The sequence below is a fragment of the Carcharodon carcharias genome, chromosome 32 (assembly GCF_017639515.1).
Source record: "Carcharodon carcharias isolate sCarCar2 chromosome 32, sCarCar2.pri, whole genome shotgun sequence".
Lineage (NCBI taxonomy): Eukaryota > Metazoa > Chordata > Chondrichthyes > Lamniformes > Lamnidae > Carcharodon > Carcharodon carcharias.
The window spans coordinates 5,841,530-5,864,218 of record NC_054498.1 but is presented as its reverse complement, the minus strand read 5'-3'; the positions used below and the strand labels follow the sequence as shown (position 1 = coordinate 5,864,218).

The following is a 22,689-nucleotide window of genomic DNA, read 5'->3' as shown; positions in this document are numbered from 1 at the left end:
GTGGCAGATGCACTCGGTGATGTTTAACTCTTTTCCAAACCTGATCAAAGAATTGTTATGCCAGGATGTTGATTAAAGCACAGATTGAAACACTAATCCCATCTCCAAAAATGTGCTGCTGCTGCTGCCTTCTGAGTAAAAGCTTAAAAGATCTTGCTCTGTGTGGATTTAGCTCACTGAATCTTTCCCCGATTCACTGAATGTCGACTGTTTCGCGGCGTCTCTGTTGTCGTGGAGAACAATCCCAAACCCTCTCGTCTTAAAACCTCATGATTTATGCTGTTAGCATACAGCAAAACCAGAAACTCAAGTAACACCAACACACCGATCCAAGGTGTCCAAGCTCATTAAAGGTTCTACAATGCTTGAAAAGAGCTGAAATGTTATTTTTGGGAGCGCTGGGAATGTGAAGAATACCTCACACCAGGTTACAATATTGGGTAGCAGAAAGTGCAAGATATAGAAATATTAGTGAGTTGGAACGCGAGTGTCGATTATTGACATTCTGACCATCTGCTTAAATCAACTTGGTGTTAAATCTGACATCTGCGGTCTAGCCAGCATTAACCCGGTATTAAACCCTCTAATCTGGAGTCTTGGGCCGGGTTAGCTGCTATAATTGTCAACCAGATGTAGAAAATTGAACACGGTGACATATTGTCTTGGGGTTTATTTAGCATATTGTACCAGTCACTATGGGGAAAAGTACAGTCAGTCCACTGAGATGTAATATTAGTTGGTACTTTTAATACATCATCTCAAATTGATCCCACCACCGATGATACACCTGTCTCTCACCCCAGTGATAACACAGCTCATAATGCTTTCTCCAAACTTAGCCCATGATTTGCAGGCACAGTCTATAATTGCAACACAAGGTGTTTTTCACAATTCAAGTGAAGACTGTGAAATTTCACAGCCTCATCTTTACATGTTACTGAAACCCAGCTTGGACCTCGATGTTCAGTTTAAGAGCCCTTTATATCAAATAACAGAAAAATACCCTTAGAACTAGGTATCAAGTTTTGATCAAGAGTTGCCTTCATAATATATTAGTAATTTGACATCAATCTGTCTTTGTCATTCATACAACTGCTCAGGAGGTAAATCAATAAGCAGCAGTAAACTCAGAGATAGTGAAAAAAACAAAAAAAACTGTGGATGCTGGAAATCCAAAACAAAAACAGAATTACCTGGAAAAACTCAGCAGGTTTGGCAGCATCGGCGGAGAAGAAAAGAGTTGACGTTTTGAGTCTTCATGACTCTTCGACAGAACTTGAGTGAGTCCAAGAAAGGGGTGAAATATAAGCTGGTTTAAGGTGTGGGGTGGGGGGGGGGGGGGTGGGGGGAGGTTTGGGTGGGGGGAGAGAGAGAGAAGTGGAGGGGGTTGGTGTGGTTGTAGGGACAAACAAGCAGTAATAGAAGCAGATCATCAAAAGATGTCACAAACAACAGAACAAAAGAACACATAGGTGTTAAAGTTGGTGATATTATCTAAACGAATGTGCTAATTAAGAACGGATGGTAGGGCACTCAAGGTATAGCTCTAGTGGAGCTATTTTGGAGAGACCAAGCGTAAACTGGGCGACCGCTTTGCAGAACACCTGCGGTCTGTCCGCAAGAAAGACCCAAACCTCCCTGTCGCTTGCCATTTTAACACTCCACCCTGCTGTCTTGCCCATATGTCTGTCCTTGGCTTGCTGCATTGTTCCAGTGAAGCCCAACGCAAACTGGAGGAACAACACCTCATCTTCCGACTAGGCACTTTACAGCCTTCCGGACTGAATATTGAATTCAACAACTTTAGGTCTTGAGCTCCCTCCCCCATCCCCACCCCCTTTCTGTTTCCCCCTTCCTTTTGTTTTTTCCAATAAATTATATAGATTTTTCTTTTCCCACCTATTTCCATTATTTTTAAATATTTTTAAATCTTTTATGCTCCCCCCACCCCCACTAGAGCTATACCTTGAGTGCCCTACCATCCATTCTTAATTAGCACATTCATTTAGATAATATCACCAACTTTAACACCTATGTGTTCTTTTGTTCTGTTGTTTGTGACATCTTTTGATGATTTGCTTCTATTGCTGCTTGTTTGTCCCTACAACCACACCAACCCCCTTCACTTCTCTCTCTCTCCCCCCACCCAAAACCCCCCCCCACCCCCCCCCGCCACACACACACACACACACCTTAAACCAGCTTATATTTCACCCCTTTCTTGGACTCAAGTTCTGTCGAAGGGTCATGAGGACTCGAAACGTCAACTCTTTTCTTCTCTGCCGATGCTGCCAAACCTGCTGAGTTTTTCCAGGTAATTCTGTTTTTGTGTCAGAGATAGTGAAATTCATTCTAAGGAGGTTTCTGCATGAGTCATATTAGGTTGCTAGTTGGTGTTCAATTTTCTACATCTGATTGACAATTATAGCTGCTAACCTGGCCTAAGACTCCAGATTAGAGGGTTTAATACCAAGTTAATGCTGGCTAGACCACAGATGTCAGATTTAACACCAAATTGATTTAAGCAGATGGTCAGAATGTTAATAATCTACTAAAGATTAGCAGGCGGTCATCAATAGGTTAGTGTGTTACTCAATGTATAATTGGCTCTGTTCCAATTTTAAAAAAATATTGGGAACTCCAGGTGAAGTGATAAGATGTACTTTTCAGGCCTTAACTGAAGGATGAAACAAGAAAAGATGAGGTAAAATTAGAGGTGTTGGAATCAGGTGATACCAAACTTTGGGGGAGATGGTGGCAGAGTGGTAATGTCACTGGACTTGTAATCCAGAGGCTCAGTCTAATGCTCTGGGGACATGGGTTCAAATCCCACCATAGCAGTTTATGGGATTTTAAGTCAATTAATAAATCTGGAAACTGAAAGCTAGTCTCAGTAATAGTGACCACAACAACCACCATAGATTGCTATAAAAACCCACCTGGTTCACATGTCCTTTAGGGAAGGAAATCTGCCATCCTTACCCAGTCTGGTCTATATGTGGCTTTCTGAAATGGCATAGAATAAAGGAAAAAAAGTTTTGATTTTATGGAGAATAGGGAAAGGAGGTTTTTAAAAAATTCTTTCATGAGATGTGGGTGTCATTAGCAAGGCCAGCATTTGTTGCCCATGCCTAATTGCCCTCAAACCGAGTGGCTTGCTTGGCCATTTCAGAGGGCAATTAAGAGTCAACCACATTGCTGTGGGTCTGGAGTCACATGTAGGCCAGACCGGGTAAGGATGGCAGATTTCCTTCCCATTAGTGAACCAGATGGGTTTTTACAGCAATCAATGGTACTTTCATGGTCACCACCACTGAGACTAGCTTTTAATTCCAGATTTATTAATTGAATTTGAATTCCACCACAGCAGCTGTTGGGAATTTGAACTCATGCCCCCAGAAGTTGAGTCTAGACCTCTGGATTACTAGTCTCACTGTACACCACCATCTCCCCCTGAGGAGTTCCACAATATGTGGCCTTGCAAAGAATAAATTAAAATGGGAAAGAGTGAGATGAATCTTGATTTCAATGCAGTGAGATACAGAAAAGATACAAAGTGCAAGATATTGAAATCTTGGAAAGTAAAGTCCAGAGCAATAATCATGGCTGGACAGATAAAACGAAGATAAGAAAGATTGCAACAGTGACATTTTAGACAAGAGGTAAGAGAATGATCACCTGTCACATGATAAACATTTTCTTGTATTTAGTAGAAGATTTGAAAACTGCTCTCATATCGAGGCATTTGAAGAGAATTCCCAATTATGAGAACAATATTGAAATCTTGGACAGATTTTCTTTTGGCAGGGATAAAAGTTGCTAGGGAGGAACAAAGTATTTGGTAGCAAAAAAGGAAACTGAACTTCTTTGAGCCAGTTATAATTTTAGGGGGTTGTGTTTGATATCTAAAAAATTGAGAGGCTATGATTATAAATGACTTTATGGTGAAATCATCAAATGCAAGAGGTGAGAGTGGACAGATGGATTTGTGCAAACATTGTAGAGATTGTATCTTTGAAAAAATAAAATAAACAAGATCATCATTGCTTTATTAAAATTACAGAGGAAAGAAGATGTAATGATTCAGCCATTGCTTTGTGAAGAGAACAATTATTGTTTTACTGAGGTCATATAATATGAAGGATGAAAGAGAGTCTAATGCTTCTTTTGAAAGACAATGCCCTTGACATCACTTCCTCAGTACTGCTCTGGCAGTGTCGCCCTAGATTGTGTGCTCATGTTTTTAAAGTAGGGCTTGAATGCATACCCCTGTGACTCAGGTGTGAGTGCCAATCTTAGTCTAATATCTACCTGCTGTTGTACAACAGAAACCTGAGATTCAGGCCAGTGAAATTATCTGCAGGGAGTGGACAGTCCTCCAGGATAAAGCAACTTTGAATTTACAGATCGAGCACACGGGCAGTTAATTCGATAGAGGAATAATTTTTCTGGATCATTAATAAAAACATTCATTGTTGATCCTGTGGTATGTTGATAGATGTAAAAAACACTGCTCATGGAACTTCTTCACTGAATTAAAAAACTAATTTGGTGCCTTGAGATACACAAACTTCTCTCACCTAGCAAAGTTACAGATCTAAGTTAAAAATAATTTAAAAAGTCTACCTGTCCCATCAATGCAGTTGTTGATACCCTAGTTTATGTGCAGTACTTGCATTAATAGAAGTACTTCTAGCATATCCAACTACAGCCTTCCTGCTGTTGTTAGAAGGGGAGTATCACCCACGGGTTCTGCTCTATCCAGTAACTTGACACTCAGTAAATGTAAATGTGTGTCTGCCAGCCAAGGATAGGACTGAATTCAGGTGTCATCTCCAAGATGTGATTTCACCTAAGTGCACCGCAAACTTGAACAAATTCAGTCAGACAATTGCCCACAATGTCACTAGACACTAGCTCGAGTCAGAAGTCATTTTATTATCCAGTAGGGTTAATTCTCAAAACCATGCTTAGTCCAGTAAGGCTCCACGTCTTCCTTTCCGACACGGCTTAAAACCTACCACTATGACCAAGTTCTTCATCTCTCATCTACATGTCTCCTTCTTGGTGTCAGTTCTTGTTCTAATTATATTTCTGTGAAGGTCCATTTTTTACTACTTTAAAGGCACTATAGAAATGCAAACATTGTTGTGGTTGTATAATCATTCTGCTTTATATTCTCAGTGCAGACTATCCTGACCTTCGGAAGCACAACAACTGCATGTCCTCTTGTCTGACCCCTGGTATATACGCCAAACTTCGGGATAAGTCTACATCCAGTGGCTGGACACTGGATCAGTGCATTCAGACCGGAGTGGACAATCCTGGACATCCTTTCATCAAGACCGTGGGCATGGTGGCAGGGGATGAGGAATCCTATGAGGTGAGGATAACTGTGCAGTGAATATGGACACAGAGAAAACACAGAAATAACTCACTTAAAGCACAACAAAATTCTTTTGAGTTATGGCCTATTGCAGGCACAGTATCAGTGAAGTATTGACATGAACTGAGTGTGCTACTAGCTACACCAACAGCCGATTTAAGATAATCAGTTGAGCTCATAATGTGTCTCATTTACACTTTCTTGAAGCGACATACTTTCATACACAGGGACCTGCTCTCTGCAAACAAAAAGAATATGTTCAAGCCTTGTACCTTTTTCAAATTACCTGGGAGATTGGTGAAGCTGATAGTTCTGTTACTTTCTCCATGGCAATGCCTCAGCCAATCAGAGTCAACTTGCCAACCAATCAGCACCCTTTTCTCTTGTAGTATAAATTGTTGTGATCTTTTGAAATTTGACATTCTTGCATTTGTCCTGATGAATGCAAGATAAAAAGCTTCAGCAACATGTCTCGCTTTTCAACAATAATCTAGGGTTTGCAGGGTCTTAAAACACAGACTCGTGTCGGCCAGTCGAGATTGTTTCACCTACTTTGTTCTCTTTCATACTCTTTCTGACCTCAGTGCTTTCCTGAAATATGTTTCTTCACCTGAGTCCAAAGTTGACGACTGGACCATCAAAGCTGCATCACTTCATGCTGGGCAGAATGCAAGACATTTCTTTTCTTCTAAGAATCATTGGGTGGGAAAGTGATCTACAGGAAAAGAGCTTAAACCCAATCTGAATCACATTGCCTTGGAAAAGATAATCCAGTCCCAATGAATGAATGAGGGGGTCACATAATGCGGCAGGTTCGAGAAGTAAAAGGGAATGAATTATTGCTTGCAACATCAGAATATGTAAGTGGGAAGATCAGACTGCTGTCAATGGAACACATTATCTCAGACCTGCAACTTACAGATCACTGACTGAAAGCATATTAAAGCCAATATAATGAACAAATGATTAACATAAGCAAAGATTAAACAAACAGATGTTCCAATCTGCACTGTTTACTGACAAACTGATAGGTGCTTCTTACCCAAAGACATGCAGAATGAAATGTTAGCGTATTATTTACACATTAATTTTGTTCATCAATTACATACTAAACTTAGTACATCGCTATTTCTGGTGACATTCAATATTTCAACAACTGGACTGCTTTAAATATTTGACATTGATTCATTGCAGTTCCCAAGGTTGTACACCAGGAATAAAATCATACACATCACATGAGTGCATTAACAGGCTGCTTTTGACAAAGAACAGACACACCACACAGCGCTTGGTACAAAAATGGATGGGCTACATCAACAGAGATGTTGATGGGGAGGGGTTGAATTTAGCAGGTTTTCAATCTCCATGCCATGTGTCATGTCTAGGCCAGACTGATGGCATCAAGGACGTCTCAAGCTGCAAGGTGAAACTTGTATGTGAAATAACTGTCAGTAATCTCAATGTTGGAATGTTTGTTGGGAATGTAGAGGGAACTTTATTCTGTATCTAACCCCGTGCTGTACCTGTCCTGGGAGTGTTTGATGGGGACAGTGTGGAGGGAGCTTTATTGTGTATCTAACCCCGTGCTGTACCTGTCCTGGGAGTGTTTGATGGGGACAGTGTGGAGGGAGCTTTACTCTGTTTCTAACCTCGTGCTGTACCTGTCCTGGGAGTGTTTGATGGAGACAGTGTAGAGGGAGCTTTACTCTGTATCTAACCCCGTGCTGTACCTGTTCTGGGAGTGTTTGATGGAGACAGTGTAGAGGGAGCTTTACTCTGTATTCAATCATTGCTTTATCCACTTTGGAAACACTGGGTTGCCAAGGTTTTCCATTCCTCTGTGCTCAGTTACCTTGCCTGATGACCGTAGAAACCAAAAGTCTTACAAGTTTTTAACAACTTGTTTTAGAACCATCGGAAAACTTTCTGCAACTGTAAAGGAGAGTTTTGATTGTACTCACTCTGAGAACTGTTATTAATCAATTAATTAATTTAGGTGTACAAGATTATGAGGGGCATGGACAGGGTGGATAGGGAGCAGCTGTTCCCCTTAGTTGAAGGGTCAGTCAACAAGGGGACGCAAGTTCAAGGTGAGGGGCAGGAGGTTTAGGGGGGATGTGAGGAAAAACCTTTTTACCCAGAGGGTGGTGACGGTCTGGAATGCTCTGCCTGGGAGGGTGGTGGAGGCGGGTTGCCTCACATCCTTTAAAAAGTACCTGCATGAGCACTTGGCTCGTCATAACATTCAAGGCTATGGGCCAAGTGCTGGTAAGTGGGATTAGGTAGGTAGGTCAGGTGTTTCTCACATGTTGGTGCAGACTTGGTGGGCTGAAGGGCCTCTTCTGCACTGTGATTCTGTGATTCTGTAATCAATTGACCTGTGACTGTCCATGATGTTCTGTGAGTGATGGTGTCTTACTCCATTTATTGTGCTGGATTCTTTGATGTTGCTTGACTCTATCTTCATGGAACACTTCCTAACAATGTCTCCTCCCATGATGCAGGTCTTTGCTGACATATTTGACCCTGTGATTATGGATAGGCACAACGGATATGATCCAAGGACTATGAAACATCCCACAGATCTGGACGCAAGTAAAGTGAGTTGGAGATGTATATAGAACAAACATAAGAACAAACATGTGAGTAGAGTCAGTGATAGCGGAGAGTGTACATGGGGATGTGGGAGGGGATTAAATGGGTGGGTAGAGTCATTGATAGGGGAGAGTGTACATGGGGATGTGGGAGGGGATTAAATGGGTGGGTAGAGTCAGTGGTAGGGGAGAATGTACATGGGGCTGTGGGAGGGGGTTAAATGGGTGGGTAGAGTCAGTGATAGGGGGGGGTATACATGGGGCTGTGGGAGGGGATTAAATGGGTGGGTAGATTCAGTGATAGGGGAGAGTGTACATGGGGCTGTGGGAGGGGATTAAATGAGTGGGTAGAGTCAGTGATGGGGAAGGTGTACATGGGGCTGTGGGAGGGGATTAAATGGATGGGTAGAGTCAGTGATAGGGGAGAGTGTACATGGGGATGTGGGAGGGGGTTAAATGGGTGGGTAGAGTCAGTGATAGGGGAGGGTATACATGGGGCTCTGGGAGGGGATTAAAAGAGTGGGTAGAGTCAGTGATAGGGGAAGGTGTACATGGGGCTGTGGGAGGGGGTTAAGTGAGTGAACAATGGAAATAAAAATCAGGAGAGATATAACATGAGCTGCTGACTCACTATTGCTTGTTCTAAGTTAACACACAAAATCAAGATTTTCCCCAAGACCCAATTCCAAGAGACTGTGTGACGATCACAGCCTCAGCCCTGTAAAAGATACTGCTACCACAAACTATCTCAGCCAAAGCACAAACTTTAAATTAGTTTCCTGTCTTTGTTCTCTGTTGTTTACGGGTCTGGCACATGTAGGTTAATGTGGGACTGAGTATTGTGAGCACAGTGATGTAAGAGAATACATGACCCATACCTAGGAGTCAGTGTAGTGTTGGGCAGAGCTGTGTGTATAGGCAAGCATGGAGACTGCACTAGCTTGTACCTTAACTGTATATTTGTAATCATTCTAGTAGCTAATAAAGACCTGCTAAAGACAACAAAGACTTCATCAAACCTACTGAGGAATAAGCAATACCTCACAACATTCTCTTTTCAGATTCGCAATGCACAGTTTGATGAAAATTATGTTCTTTCCTCACGTGTGAGAACTGGTCGAAGTATCCGAGGACTCAGTATGCCCCCTGCCTGCACTCGGGCTGAGAGAAGAGAGGTGGAGAAGGTCACTGTCGAGGCACTGGCCGGATTAAAGGGAGACCTAGCTGGAAAATACTATAGTCTGACCAGCATGACGGATAAGGAGCAGCAACAACTCATTGATGTAAGACATCAAACTTGTACCTAATCTTAGTGATAGGGAACTGGCTGGTACAATGAGTTCGACACTAGCATTTCCCAACTGGACTCAAATTCAGCCCAGATACTGGGATGAAAGTCTCCTGTATCTGTAAGGGTTCAACTTTAAAAGATTTTGGTAAGTCTTAACCAAATTCTAATGGGCCCATAACATCACACTATCCTTCATTTTATGAAGATTGACAGTCATATTTAGAGGGCACCATCCTTTGTGATAGGGGGTGCTCTCCTCAGTTTCAGATTGAGGGACATTGTTGGTCAGTATAGGAGGAGCTTCACTCTGTATCTAACCCCGTGCTGTACCTGTCCTGGGAGTGCTTGATGGGGACAGTGTAGAGGGAGCTTTACGCTGTATCCAACCCCGTGCTGTACCTGTCCTGGGAGTGTTTGATGGGGACAGTTTAGAGGGAGCTTTACTCTGTATCTAACCCCGTGCTGTACCTGTCCTGAGAGTGTTTGATGGGGACAGTGTAGAGGGAGCTTTACTCTGTATCTAACCCCGTGCTGTACCAGCCCTGGGAGTGTTTGATGGGGACAGTGTAGAGGGAGCTTTACTCTGTATCTAACGCCGCGCTGTACCTGTCCTGGGAGTGTTTGATGGGGACAGTGTAGAGAGAGCTTTACTCTGTATCTAACCCAGTGCTGTACCTGTCCTGGGAGTGTTTGATGGGGACAGTGTAGAGGGAGCTTTACTCTGTATTTAACTCTGCGCTGTACCTGTCCTGGGAGAATTTGATGGGGACAGTGTAGAGGAAGCTTTACTCTGTATCTAACCCCGTGCTGTACCAGCCCTGGGAGTGTTTGATGGGGACAGTGTAGAGGGAGCTTTACTCTGTATTTAACCCCGTGCTGTACCTGTCCTGGGAGTGTTTGATGGGGACAGTGTAGAGGGTGCTTTACTCTGTATTTAACCCCGTGCTGTACCTGTCCTGGGAGTGTTTGATGGGGACAGTGTAGAGAGAGCTTTACTCTGTATCTAACCCCGAGCTGTACCTGCCCTGGGAGTGTTTGATGGCGACAGTGAAAATTATTTACTCAGGCCTCAGGAGTGGGATGTGAAACAACCACTTTCTGGCTCAGAGACACAAGTGCTATTATTGAGTCATGGCTGACACTTGTTGCTCTCTGTGAGTAGCTTTGTTTCTAACATTATATGTTCCTGAGCAAACAGGTTTAATAAGTGTAATTATTTTTCTCCATAGGATCACTTCTTGTTTGACAAACCAGTGTCACCTTTGCTGACTTCTGCAGGGATGGCCAGGGATTGGCCTGATGCCCGTGGCATCTGGTGAGTTCCTCAGTATAACTAGCATCCCACCTTCAAGCCCCAATCGTGGTCAGATGGGTTGCACTGGGGCTCTAGAAATCTATTCCATTCAGCCGTGATGTCCAGAAGCAATCATGCAAAATCCTTCCAACAACCTGTTGAGGCGTGGAGGTGGGGTGTGGGGGGAGTGTAGTGTAGCTGGGGTTGTTGGTTATGGGTGAGGCAGGGTGTCAATCGAACATTTCAAAAGCGAGATTGATAGTTTTTGTTAGGCAAGGGTAATGAGGATTACAGAACCAAGACAGGTGGATGGAGATTGAAGGGTGCAGGAGCCGGGGGACTGGAATCCCAGCAGAGGGAAGAAGAGGAGAACGGGTATATGAGTCAGTAATCCCATCAAGCTCGGATTAACAGCTGCAATGGGTTCCCCTCTTCCCTCTGGCTCCCAGTTTCCCCTTTCCCTCCCTCCCTCTGGATTCCCCAATTCTCCTGCTCATGGAGACCTCCCAGTTCTTGGAACTTTTTCTACCATGGGTATTGGTGCAAAATCACAAGCAAAAATATTCAAGGACAACGGGAAGCAACCTTAATAAGGTAAATGCAACATTTGCACAAGTCATGTGCTTATATGTCCATGTGATCAGATGTCACGTGGTTGTGTGTCACATGTCATGTGGTCAGAACATTACATGGCCAAACCTCCAGGAAGGGCTCCAACCAGAGTAGCCAATCTAATCTACATTAGCAGCACCAATGTGGTGTGCATTGCGCAGAATCACACTCAATATTTTAATTTAGACTTTCTTTTGTTTATTTCAAGTTAAAACTGTGAGTAGGCGATGATTCAACTGAATATCTGGGTTTCAAATCCCCGAGTTTGACTTTAATCATTTGCACACTCACTCATCCCGGTTTCCAGAGTTATGGGGCACTGTTTCCAGGCAACATGACAACAGACTGCAGAACTCTGCAGGGTAAGGCTGGCCTATAGCTGGTCCATTATTCCCAAGCCAGGCGTTCTCTCAGTGGATTAGCGGGAGTTCAGTAATAGGCTGGTAAAGAGGAGTCTGTTTGATTTATCTTAATATCGAAGAAGCAAGCTGGCTCCCAGACACACACTGGCCCAAAGCCAAAGCAATCATTTTTCAAACGTATATAGGAAACACACAGCAAGTCAGGACCATCTGCAACAGAAAGAAAGCTGGCACTGAAAGCTGGCTTAGGAAATCAAAACTTTAACAAAGAATTTGCTGATGAGTCTCAAAAGGAGGGGTTGGACCAGATGGCCAAATCTGGTTCAAAGACGTTGGTTTTAAGGAGTATCTGAAAGGAAAGAAGTGAGGCAGAGAGGTTTAGGAAGGGAATTCCAGAGTTTAGGGCCCAGGCAGCTGAATGCATGGCCAGCAATGGTAAAGCAGTTGAAATTGGGGATGTTCAAGAGGCCAGGATATCTTGACGGATTGTGGGACTGGAGGAGGTTACATAGATAGGGACGGGGGTGAGGCCACAGAGAGATTGTAAAACAAGGACGAGAATTTTAAAATCAAGGTATTTCTCAACTGGGAGCCAGCATGCATCACTGAACGAAGGAGGTGATGGGTGAGTAAGAGCAAAGTTTTGGACAAAGACCATGAAAGGCCAGCCGGGAGTTATTGGAAGAGTCAAGTTGGAAGCAACAAAGGCATGGGTGACAGTGTCAGCAACAGATGAGCTGAGGGCAAACGCCTTCAAGAAAGGCCCTACTACTCCCCAACCCCACCATTCCCCACCCTGCAGCATCCATATGTTCTTTAAATAACTTCACGGTTTTAATCTTCATTATTCTGTCTAAGAGTTTCTTTCATGTAGCAGCCATTGTGAAGAATTGTTCATTATAAAGTAATTTAGTATGTAATTGTATTCAGATGGTAAGCATTAACTGGGGTGCAGATTGAAACTATGGTGACAGGGTTAGGAGGTGCATGTTTGTAATGTGTGTTTCTGTAAATAAAAGTTTATAAAGTGTGTAAAGATAGGCTCCAGTTCCATCCTTCACTGCCTGGGTACCTGGACGAGAGTGAAGATTTTCTGGTACCATTTCTAGATTTACCTGTTATCAGCTTTGAGGCTGTTGCCCTGGTCTCACCTGTAAATTTAAAGTAATATTGCTGATAAAAAGAATTAGAATGGATGAGGAAATTATTTATAATAGAGCAAGTTATGATGATCTGAAAGGGTGGTTGAAGCAGACTCAATAGTAACTTTCAAATGGTAATTGGGTAAACACTCAAATTGGGTAAGCATTAGCAGAGCTATAGAGAAAGAGCAGGGAGTGTGGGACTAATTGGATAACTCATTCAAAGAGACAGTACAGGCATGATGGGATGAATGGCCTCCTGTGCAGTAGGATTCTAAAAGTAAAATTTTCCAATCAACAACAATATATTTTATATATAACATCTTTAATATAGAAAAATGCCCCAAGGCATTTAACAAAATTTTAAAAATTAAAATTGATCTCAAACCAAAGAACGAGATATGGCAAATGGGGGGTGCGGCAACTAAAAAGCTGGGTCAACAAGATGGGTTTTAAGAAGGTCCCTAAAGGAGGAGAGAGAGGTGGAGAGTTTTAGGGAGAAGATTCCAGAGATCACAGAATTGGGAAAGGGATAAGGCCAGGAAGAAAGTTCAATATCTGGATCTGAAACATCAGGAGATCTGGAAGCAATGTAAGTCGGCAAGCACAAGGTGGTGCAGGACGATGAAAGCGAGTGTTTCTGGGTCTAAAAACAAGGGTGCCTTCTTTAAACAAAAACTACTTAAACTTGCTCTATTCTCACCTGCTCCACAGGCACAATAATGAGAAGACTTTCTTAATCTGGGTCAATGAGGAAGACCACACGCGAATCATCTCCATGGAGAAGGGAGGGAACATGAAGCGGGTGTTTGAGAAGTTCTGCCGTGGTCTCAAAGAGGTAACCCGCTCCAAGCAGCAACCAACCCACCAGGATTCCCTCTCCATTACAATCTGATGGTACATGGGTAGGCCATTCAGCCCACCATGCCTGTACCGTCCCTTTGAAAAAAAGCTATCCAATTAGTTACACTGCTCCCACCTTCTCTCCCCATAGCCCTGCAAATTTTTTTCCCCTTCAAGCACATATCCAATTTTAATAGAGTAAATAGAGAGTGATTACTTTCATGGGTAACCAGAGGACACAGATTTAAGACGATTGACAGAAAGAAGGTAAGAAGAAATCTTTCTCGCTGTGTCTCCTGCCTACGCAAGATGGCGGTCTGTGCACGCGCACTGGTCCGCTCATGCGCGGTAATCTATTGGCATCATTCCGCAGTGCCCAGACTGCCGGTATCAGTCTGCGCATGTGCAGACCTCTGTGCACATGTGCAGTTAAGGGCTGCACAGTGTGGGTAATGTCAGAAGGATTGCACGTGTGTGTTTCAAATTTCGTCAGTTCCCGGGGTGTGTATCAGTAGGTAGGGGTGTCCACAGGGAGTGTTGGGCAGTATTTATGGGGGTCCCCATCCTCCTCAGCCCCATCCCCTTACTCCTCTCCCTGGGCAAACGCTCTTGGGAAATCCCCTGTCAACTCTTGATGGTTATTGTGATCAGGTGCCTGTTGCCATATTGCCATTTGCTTTCTCAGATGGCAGACAGAATACAGCTTTCACAGTGAAACCCCAACACTTTACTACCACTCCTTGTCCCATGGGCAACTCTGCAATTATTACTTGTGAAAATGCACTTTTTTCAAGGTTCTGTGATTCATTCCAGCGTGCTGGTATCCATGATGGAGGGAGTGCAGGGTCGTGCCTTAAATCCATGTCTTTCATTTATGTACGTTATAATTTAAATAACCCACAATGGATGAGTACAAGCGAATACAGTTCCACATTTCTTTCTGGGTGCCCACTGAAAGCACAACGCTGCCCAGCTGTGACCATTTCAGCTGCGCCATCTTTGGTCCTGGCCACTGTCGACTCGGGCAGGCCAAATGATGTCATGGAACAACATGCTCGAACTGCAGATGCTCAGAGCATGCATGGCACTGGCAGCAGATGTGGCCTATGGTCTTAATGCAGTGAATTGTGATGATCTGAAATGCGCTGCCTGAAAGGGCAGTGGAAGCAGGTTCAATAATAACTTTCAACAGGGGAATTTACAGGTCTATAGGGAAAGAGCAGGAGAAGTGGGAATAATTGGATAGCATTTTCAATGAGCTAACACAGAGACAATGGGCCAAAGGGCCTCCTTCTGTGCTATGAGATTCTATCTAACTTGCTTTAGGAGGAAAGGTTCCCAGGACACCCCCTCCCCACACCCCTGGATAGCTTGCTTCCTCTTCACTTTCAGAAGCTGCCCTTTGTTTCAATCCCTTCAACTTTAAATTTCAGACTTGTCCCTCCTTTTCTCCGTTGTTCAGAATGCTTCAGTTTTCTAGTCCTTCCTGGCTTTTGTATGCCTCATCGTTGGTCAGGCTGAGGATTGGGCAATAACACTAAAGACTGCAAAGCATTTCATTTCCCACAACCTCCCTTGAATTTAAATGGGCACCAAACTATTACATCAAAATCAGCTCTGCGGCATTTTAACTATTGAAGAGAACTCTATTCACTGAAGTCCCCTCCCACACAAACTCTCACTGTGATGCCTGTCATTAATCCTGGCTTTTCACGATAATGACCTTTCCATCACCTGGTTTTGAGAACACTGTGAGACAAAAAAGATAAGGATAGACACTGCATTGTGTTTGGGGGATTTTTAAGCATGTTGTGTGTGTCCCCCAATCCACAATGAATTTTTGTATTTAACTCATCATTATGATTTAGCCTCTCTTACAGCAAAAGTATCATAAATATTATTCAGAGTAATTGCCCCTTCAGTTAGTTTCCCCCCCCCGAGTGTTATAGGTGCTGACTCATAATGGGGTATTGTGATCAAGTGCCTGTTGCCATATCGCCATTTACTTTCTCAGATGACAGACAGAATACAGCTTTCACAGTGAAACCCCAACAATTTACTACCACTCCTTGTCCCACAGGCAACTCTGCAATTTTTACTTGTGAAAATGCACTTTTTTCAAGCTTCTGTGATTCATTCCAGCGTGCTGGTATCCATGATGGAGAGTGTGCAGGGTCGTGCCTTAAATCCATGTCTTTCATTTATGTACGTTATAATTTGAATAACCCACAATGGATGAGTACAAGCGAATACAGTTCCACGTTTCTTTCTGGGTGCCCACTGAAAGCACAACGCCACCCAGCTGTGACCATTTATCAATGACTTTATCTCCTGACCAGTCTCCCATCATCCTCCCTCCATAAACCTGAGCTCATCCAAAACTCTGCTGTTTGTCCCCAACTCGTACCAAGTCCTGTTCACGAATCACCCTGTGCCCCCTACCAACACTGGCTCTCGTACTCTCAATTTTAAGGTTCTCACCTTGATTTCAAATCTCTGCTTGACCTCACCTCTCCCTCTGCATGTAATCTCCTCTGACTCTACAACTCTCTGAGATAACTGTATCCTTACAATTTTGGTCTCATGCGGATCCCTGATTTTAATCGCTCCACCATGGATGGTCATGCCTTCAGTTGCCTGGGTCCTGAACTCTAGAATTCCCGCCCTAAATCTCTCTGTCTCTCTGTATCATTTTCCTTCTTTAAGGAGCTTCATAAAACCTACCTCTTTGACACAGCTCTTGCTAACCTGTCACACTAGCTCCTTGTCTGGCTGTGTCTAATTTTGTCTGGTAACAGCTCTGTAAAGCAAGTTGAGACATTTTACTACATTAGAGGCACTATATAAATGCAAGCTGCTGTTGAGTCAAGTCACCGGTGTAAGAGCCACCCATTGGTTGACATCAACCATTGACCTAAAGGTTTCGCTCACAGCAGAAGATATCCCAATAATCGGAGTGACGTAACAAGAGAAACATATCCCATTCAATAAACACCAACCTGTAGCAAGTGAAATGAATCTTTATCGGCTTGGTCAATATCTAGTATTAATATCACATCTCTCAGAGCCAACTCTGGGAGTTTCATACAGAATTAATTACTTTTAGGCTGTTGCTGTCCAGGCAAAAGTAGCAATATTTCTGCAAACCCTAAAGGAGCCATGAGGTGAATGACCGGCTGGTGGTTTGGGGTTAAGGGGAAATATTGACCAGGACACTGGGAGAATTCCATGCTCATCTTCCAATAGTGCCATGGGATCTTTAACATCCATCTAAGTGACAAGGGAAAGACACCTCTGATAATTCACTCCCTCACTACTGCATTGGACTGTCACCTAGATTATCACTCAAGCCACTGATGTGGGATTTAAACCACAACTTGTGTCCCAAGTATGGGGATGTTACAGACTGAGCAGAATTGAAACCTTACTCTTGTCTGTCTAGGAATCATTGCTACATTTTAGGAGCGATTATCTTTTTACCCAGAGAGTAGTGAGAATGTAGAACATTCGCTACTAGGTGGAGTAGTTGAGTTGAATAGTTTAGATACATTTAAGGGGAAGCTAGATAAACAAACAAGAAAGGAAGGAACAGAAAGATAGATTGATGAGGTTAGATGAAATATGGTAGGAGGCTGATGTGGAGAATAAATGCCAGCATGGACCACCTGGGCCAAATGTCCTTGTTGTGTGTTGTACACTTAATGTAATACTGTTTGTCCATTCATTCTTGCCACCTGCATGAAAACTGGATACAAACACTGAGCTTTGATACAGACCATGTTTTCCTAGGTTGAGAAGCTAATCGCCGAGAAAGGCTGGGAGTTTATGTGGAACGAGAGACTTGGCTACATCCTGGCCTGCCCATCAAACCTGGGTACGGGACTCCGAGCTGGGGTACACATCAAACTACCCATGCTCAGCAAGGTACCATTTCAATCTTATTTACCAGATGGACTATAATGGACATCAACACTCTGCACAAAGCACGACACTGAAATAAATTCTTTAAGGGCACAGTAAGTTCCAAAACAACATTGAAAATGCTCAGAATATCACCAGAAGGAACCATAAGCCTTTCTCTTTCAGATACTGACAGAACTCAATGTGAACTTCAGTAGCAAATTAGGAGGCAGTGATTACATGAGGTATTCATGCCCACAACAAAGTAAACTGATACTGGCATAATCAGTTGTGCAAATGAGACAGGATTGAACCGAACCTGACTTGAAGAGAGAAAAGTCCACAGGCCACTGGTGTAGGAAATAGCAATGGTCACAATGGCACTGTAGGAAGCTCTACTGGGGTCAGGGCTTGGACTCATTGATGGGAACGGTGTAACCCTGTGCTGTACGTGTCCTGGGAGTGTTTGATGGGGACAGTGTAGAGGGAGCTTTACTCTGTATCTAACCCTGTGCTGTACGTGTCCTGGGAGTGTTTGATGGGGACAGTGTAGAGGGACCTTTACTCTGTAACGAACCCCGTGCTGTACGTGTCCTGGGAGTGTTTGATGGGGACAGTGTAGAGGGACCTTTGATGGGGACAGTGTAGAGGGACCTTTACTCTGTAACGAACCCCGTGCTGTACGTGTCCTGGGAGTGTTTGATGGGGACAGTGTAGAGGGACCTTTACTCTGTAACGAACCCCGTGCTGTACGTGTCCTGGGAGTGTTTGATGGGGACAGTGTAGAGGGAGCTTTACTCTGTATCTAACCCCGTGCTGTACCTGTCCTGGGAGTGTTTGATGGGGACGGTGTAGAGGGGGCTTTACTCTGTATCTAACCCCGTGCTGTACCTGTCCTGGGAGTGTTTGATGGGGACGGTGTAGAGGGTTTACTCTGTATCTAACCCCGTGCTGTACCTGTCCTGGGAGTGTAACTGGGGACAGTGCAGAGGGAGCTTTACTCTGTATCTAACCCCGTGCTGTACCTGTCCTGGGAGTGTAACTGGGGACAGTGCAGAGGGAGCTTTACTCTGTATCTAACCCCGTGCTGTACCTGTCCTGGGAGTGTTTGATGGGGACAGTGTAGAGGGAGCTTTACTCTGTATCTAACCCCGTGCTGTACCTGTCCTGGGAGTGTTTGATGGGGACAGTGTATTTGGAGATTTACTCTGCATCTAACCCCACACTCTGCCTGTCGTGGGAGTTTTTGATGGGGAAAGATTAGAGGGAGCTTTATTCTATATCTGACCCCGTGCTGTACCTGTCCTGGGAGTGTTTGATGGGGACAGTGTAGAGGGAGCTTTACTCTGTATCTAACCCCGTGCTGTACCTGTCCTGGGAGTGTTTGATGGGGACAGTGTAGAGGGAGCTTTACTCTGTATCTAACCCCGTGCTGTACCTGTCCTGGGAATGTTTGATGGGGACAGTGTAGAGGGAGCTTTACTCTGTATCTAACCCTGTGCCGTACCTGTCCTGGGAGTGTTTGATGGGGACAGTGTAGAGGGAGCTTTACTCTCTATCTAACCCCGTGCTGTACCTGTCCTGGGCGTGTTTGATGGGGACAGTGTAGAGGGAGCTTTACTCTGTATCTAACCCCGTGCTGTACCTGTCCTGGGAATGTTTGATGGGGACAGTGTAGAGGGAGCTTTACTCTGTATCTAACCCTGTGCCGTACCTGTCCTGGGAGTGTTTGATGGGGACAGTGTAGAGGGAGCTTTACTCTCTATCTAACCCCGTGCTGGACCTGTCCTGGGAGTGTAACTGGGGACAGTGTAGAGGGAGCTTTACTCTGTATCTAACCCCGTGCTGTACCTGTCCTGGGAGTGTTTGATGGGGACAGTGTATTTGGAGATTTACTCTGCATCTAACCCCACACTCTGCCTGTCGTGGGAGTTTTTGATGGGGAAAGATTAGAGGGAGCTTTATTCTATATCTGACCCCATGCTGTACCTGTCCTGGGAGTGTTTGATGGGGACAGTGTAGAGGAAGCTATCCTTTGCATATAACCCCATACTCTACCCGTCCTGGGAGTGTTTGATGGGGACAATGTAAAGGGAGCATTACTCTGTATCTAACCCCATGCTGTACCTGTCCTGGGAGTGTTTGATGGGGACAGTGTAGAGGGAGCTTTACTCTGTATCTAACCCCGTGCTGTACCTGTCCTGGGAGTGTTTGATGGGGACGGTGTAGAGGGAGCTTTACTCTGTATCTAACCCCGTGCTGTACCTGCCCTGGGAGTGTTTGATGGGGACGGTGTAGAGGGAGCTTTACTCTGTATCTAACCTGTCCTGGGAGTTCTTGAAATAAGAGTCTTTCATTCCTATTAGCGAGGCCTCTTGCTGTAATGAACACAAAATCCACAGAGAAAAAAACTTCTCAAAATCCAGGAGAATTTGAAAGTCCCTCCAGGCCACACATCATTCATTAATACTCTTCATTTATCCGGTAAACCAATTCCCAACATCAATCAGGAAGTAAGTACCAACATGTGAGCCAAGATAAAGTGAGTTTAGTTGGAAAAAAAGAGGATTAATCATCTCTGTGCCGTTCTTAACTGACAGCACAGCCTTAACTAAAATTACCTGAGCCTTTGTACAGTACAGCTCACTTGTGTCATTCTGTTCTTGTGTGAATGATCCATGTTAATACTGAAATGGAAAAGGATATGATGTCAATGGAGGCCAGTTTTTTGTTTATATTTGGTTGGAAGAGTCTTTTTGCTTTCTGATTAGTCATGAGACATGATGGTGAGGATGGACATTAAGTGACCAGTGGTGAGTGCGTCCAGGTTGAAGGCAGGAGGTCATGTGGTGAAATCTCCAGCTTCATGTCCAAGCCAAATTGGCAACCCTTCAGGTGGCTTATTTCTCAGTACAAATAGTTTAAAGAGTAGGGAAAACAAATTGCACTGGTGAACTGTTCCACAAAGACCACACTTCCCTTTCCTAAATGTCTTCAATCCCATTGCCGCTCCCAGTCTTTAACACTTACCTAAAGAGTGAGATTTTAACAGACGGGAGATGGTGAGACAGGAGCCACCAGTTGTGTAAATTATATTTCTGATTCAGGATCCTCGCTTCTCAAAAATCCTGGACAACCTGCGTTTGCAGAAACGTGGAACAGGGGGAGTGGACACTGCAGCTGTGGGCAGTGTGTTTGACATCTCGAACCTGGACCGCCTGGGGAAATCAGAGGTCAGTTACTAGTTACCCGAAATTCGCATTCCTGTGGGATGGGGGGAGAGGGCAGGGCAGAGGGGTGAAGTCGGGGAGGGGATAGAAGAGATGGGACTGGGAGGGGATGGGGGGGGGTGTGGGATAGGGAACGAGGGGAGAGTTCATGGGAAAGGATGAAGGAGGGGACAAGGTTCTTCAGGGGAGATGGTTGGGGGAGGAGAGAAAGGGGTTCGGGGAGAAGGGTACCAGATGAGGAGAGGGGACAGATAGGGGGCAAGTTTCCTTTGGGATACAGAGGCTGCGGAAAAGGTTAAGGTGGTTCTTTGTGGGAGGAGCTTATGAGGAAGGAGGAGATGAAGTGAAGGGGCAGGTGGATGCGTGGGAGAAGGAGGTGAGAGGGAAGGGCAGGGGAATGGAGAGAGTTCTCTTTCCACCAAAACAAGCCTGATTCCTTCCATTGTACAGAGATAAACTTGAATGTCTTCTTTCATTCTCCAGGTGGAGCTGGTTCAGTTGGTAGTTGATGGAGTCAACTATTTAATTGAGTGTGAGAAGAAACTCCAGAGAGGGCAAGATATCAAGATCCCAGCCCCCCTGGCCCAGAGTCGACGCTAATCCCTCTGTAATCAAAGTTTCAACATGAGAGTGATGTCTCATTAAACATATTAAAATTCTGGATATCATAACCCCTCCAAACTAAATAAATAAACTTCTGGACCACCTAAAATCACAAAATGTTGGTTACTTATAATCTCTTCAACCTTGTCTTGGCTCAGAGCGACTTGAACTAAGATCTGGTCACTCCATGAGGACTATTTCCCCTTCAGGTGCGTACCGTCACCGTGTGGGGGAATCACAGACACAGACCCGCGTCCCATCACCGTGTGGGGGAATCACAGACACAGACCCGCGTCCCATCACCGTGTGGGGGAATAACAGACCCGCGTCCTGTCAGCGTGTGGGGGAATCACAGACACAGACCCGCGTCCCGTCACCGTGTGGGGGAATCACAGACACAGACCCACGTCCCGTCACCGTGTGGGGGAATCACAGACACAGACCCGTCACCGTGTGGGGGAATCACAGACACAGACCCACGTCCCGTCACCGTGTGGGGGAATCACAGACACAGACCCACGTCCCGTCACCGTGTGGGGGAATCACAGACACAGACCCGCGTCCCATCACCGTGTGGGGGAATCACAGACACAGACCCGCGTCCCATCACCGTGTGGGGGAATAACAGACCCGCGTCCCATCAGCGTGTGGGGGAATCACAGACACAGACCCGCGTCCCGTCACCGTGTGGGGGAATCACAGACACAGACCCACGTCCCGTCACCGTGTGGGGGAATCACAGACACAGACCCGTCACCGTGTGGGGGAATCACAGACACAGACCCGCGTCCCGTCACCGTGTGGGGGAATCACAGACACAGACCCGCGTCCCGTCACCGTGTGGGGGAATCACAGACACAGACCCGCGTCCCGTCACTGTGTGGGGGAATCACAGACCCACGTCCCGTCACCGTGTGGGGGAATCACAGACCCGCGTCCTGTCACCATGTGGGGGAATCACAGACCCGCGTCCTGTCACCATGTGGGGGAATCACAGACCCACGTCCTGTCACCATGTGGGGGAATCACAGACCCGCGTCCTGTCACCATGTGGTGGAATCACAGATCCGCGTCCCGTCACCGTGTGGGGGAATCACAGACACAGACCCGCGTCCCGTCACCGTGTGGGGGAATCACAGACACAGACCCGTCACCACGTGGGGGAATCACAGACCCGCGTCCCGTCACCATGTGGGGGAATCACAGACCCGCGTCCCGTCACCGTGTGGGGGAATCACAGACCCGCGTCCCGTCACCGTGTGGGGGAATCACAGACACAGACCCGCGTCCCGTCACCGTGTGGGGGAATCACAGACCCGCGTCCTGTCACCGTGCGGGGGAATCACAGACCCGCGTCCTGTCACCGTGTGGGGGAATCACAGACCCGCGTCCCGTCACCGTGTGGGGGAATCACAGACCTGCGCCCCGTCAC

At 45.3% G+C, this 22,689-nt stretch overlaps 1 protein-coding gene across 6 annotated transcripts in view; it reads left to right on the top strand.

The window, feature by feature from the left end:
• LOC121272052 (creatine kinase U-type, mitochondrial-like) overlaps window positions 1-21,366 on the top strand; it is a 32,516-nt gene extending 11,150 nt beyond the window's left edge. For 5 of the 6 annotated variants that reach the window (XM_041178454.1, XM_041178453.1, XM_041178456.1 and 2 more), the window contains exons 3-10: window positions 5,185-5,383; window positions 7,891-7,986; window positions 9,042-9,263; window positions 10,501-10,586; window positions 13,396-13,519; window positions 17,314-17,448; window positions 20,532-20,657; window positions 21,138-21,366. In XM_041178454.1, coding sequence (XP_041034388.1) covers window positions 5,185-5,383; window positions 7,891-7,986; window positions 9,042-9,263; window positions 10,501-10,586; window positions 13,396-13,519; window positions 17,314-17,448; window positions 20,532-20,657; window positions 21,138-21,254 — 1,105 coding nt within the window. In that variant the 3' untranslated portion in view covers window positions 21,255-21,366. Of the gene's footprint in view, window positions 1-5,184; window positions 5,384-6,666; window positions 6,810-7,890; window positions 7,987-9,041; window positions 9,264-10,500; window positions 10,587-13,395; window positions 13,520-17,313; window positions 17,449-20,531; window positions 20,658-21,137 lie in introns of those variants that run through there. The other variant, XM_041178459.1, reaches the window with a different exon arrangement.
• Window positions 21,367-22,689: the final 1,323 nt, after the last annotated feature.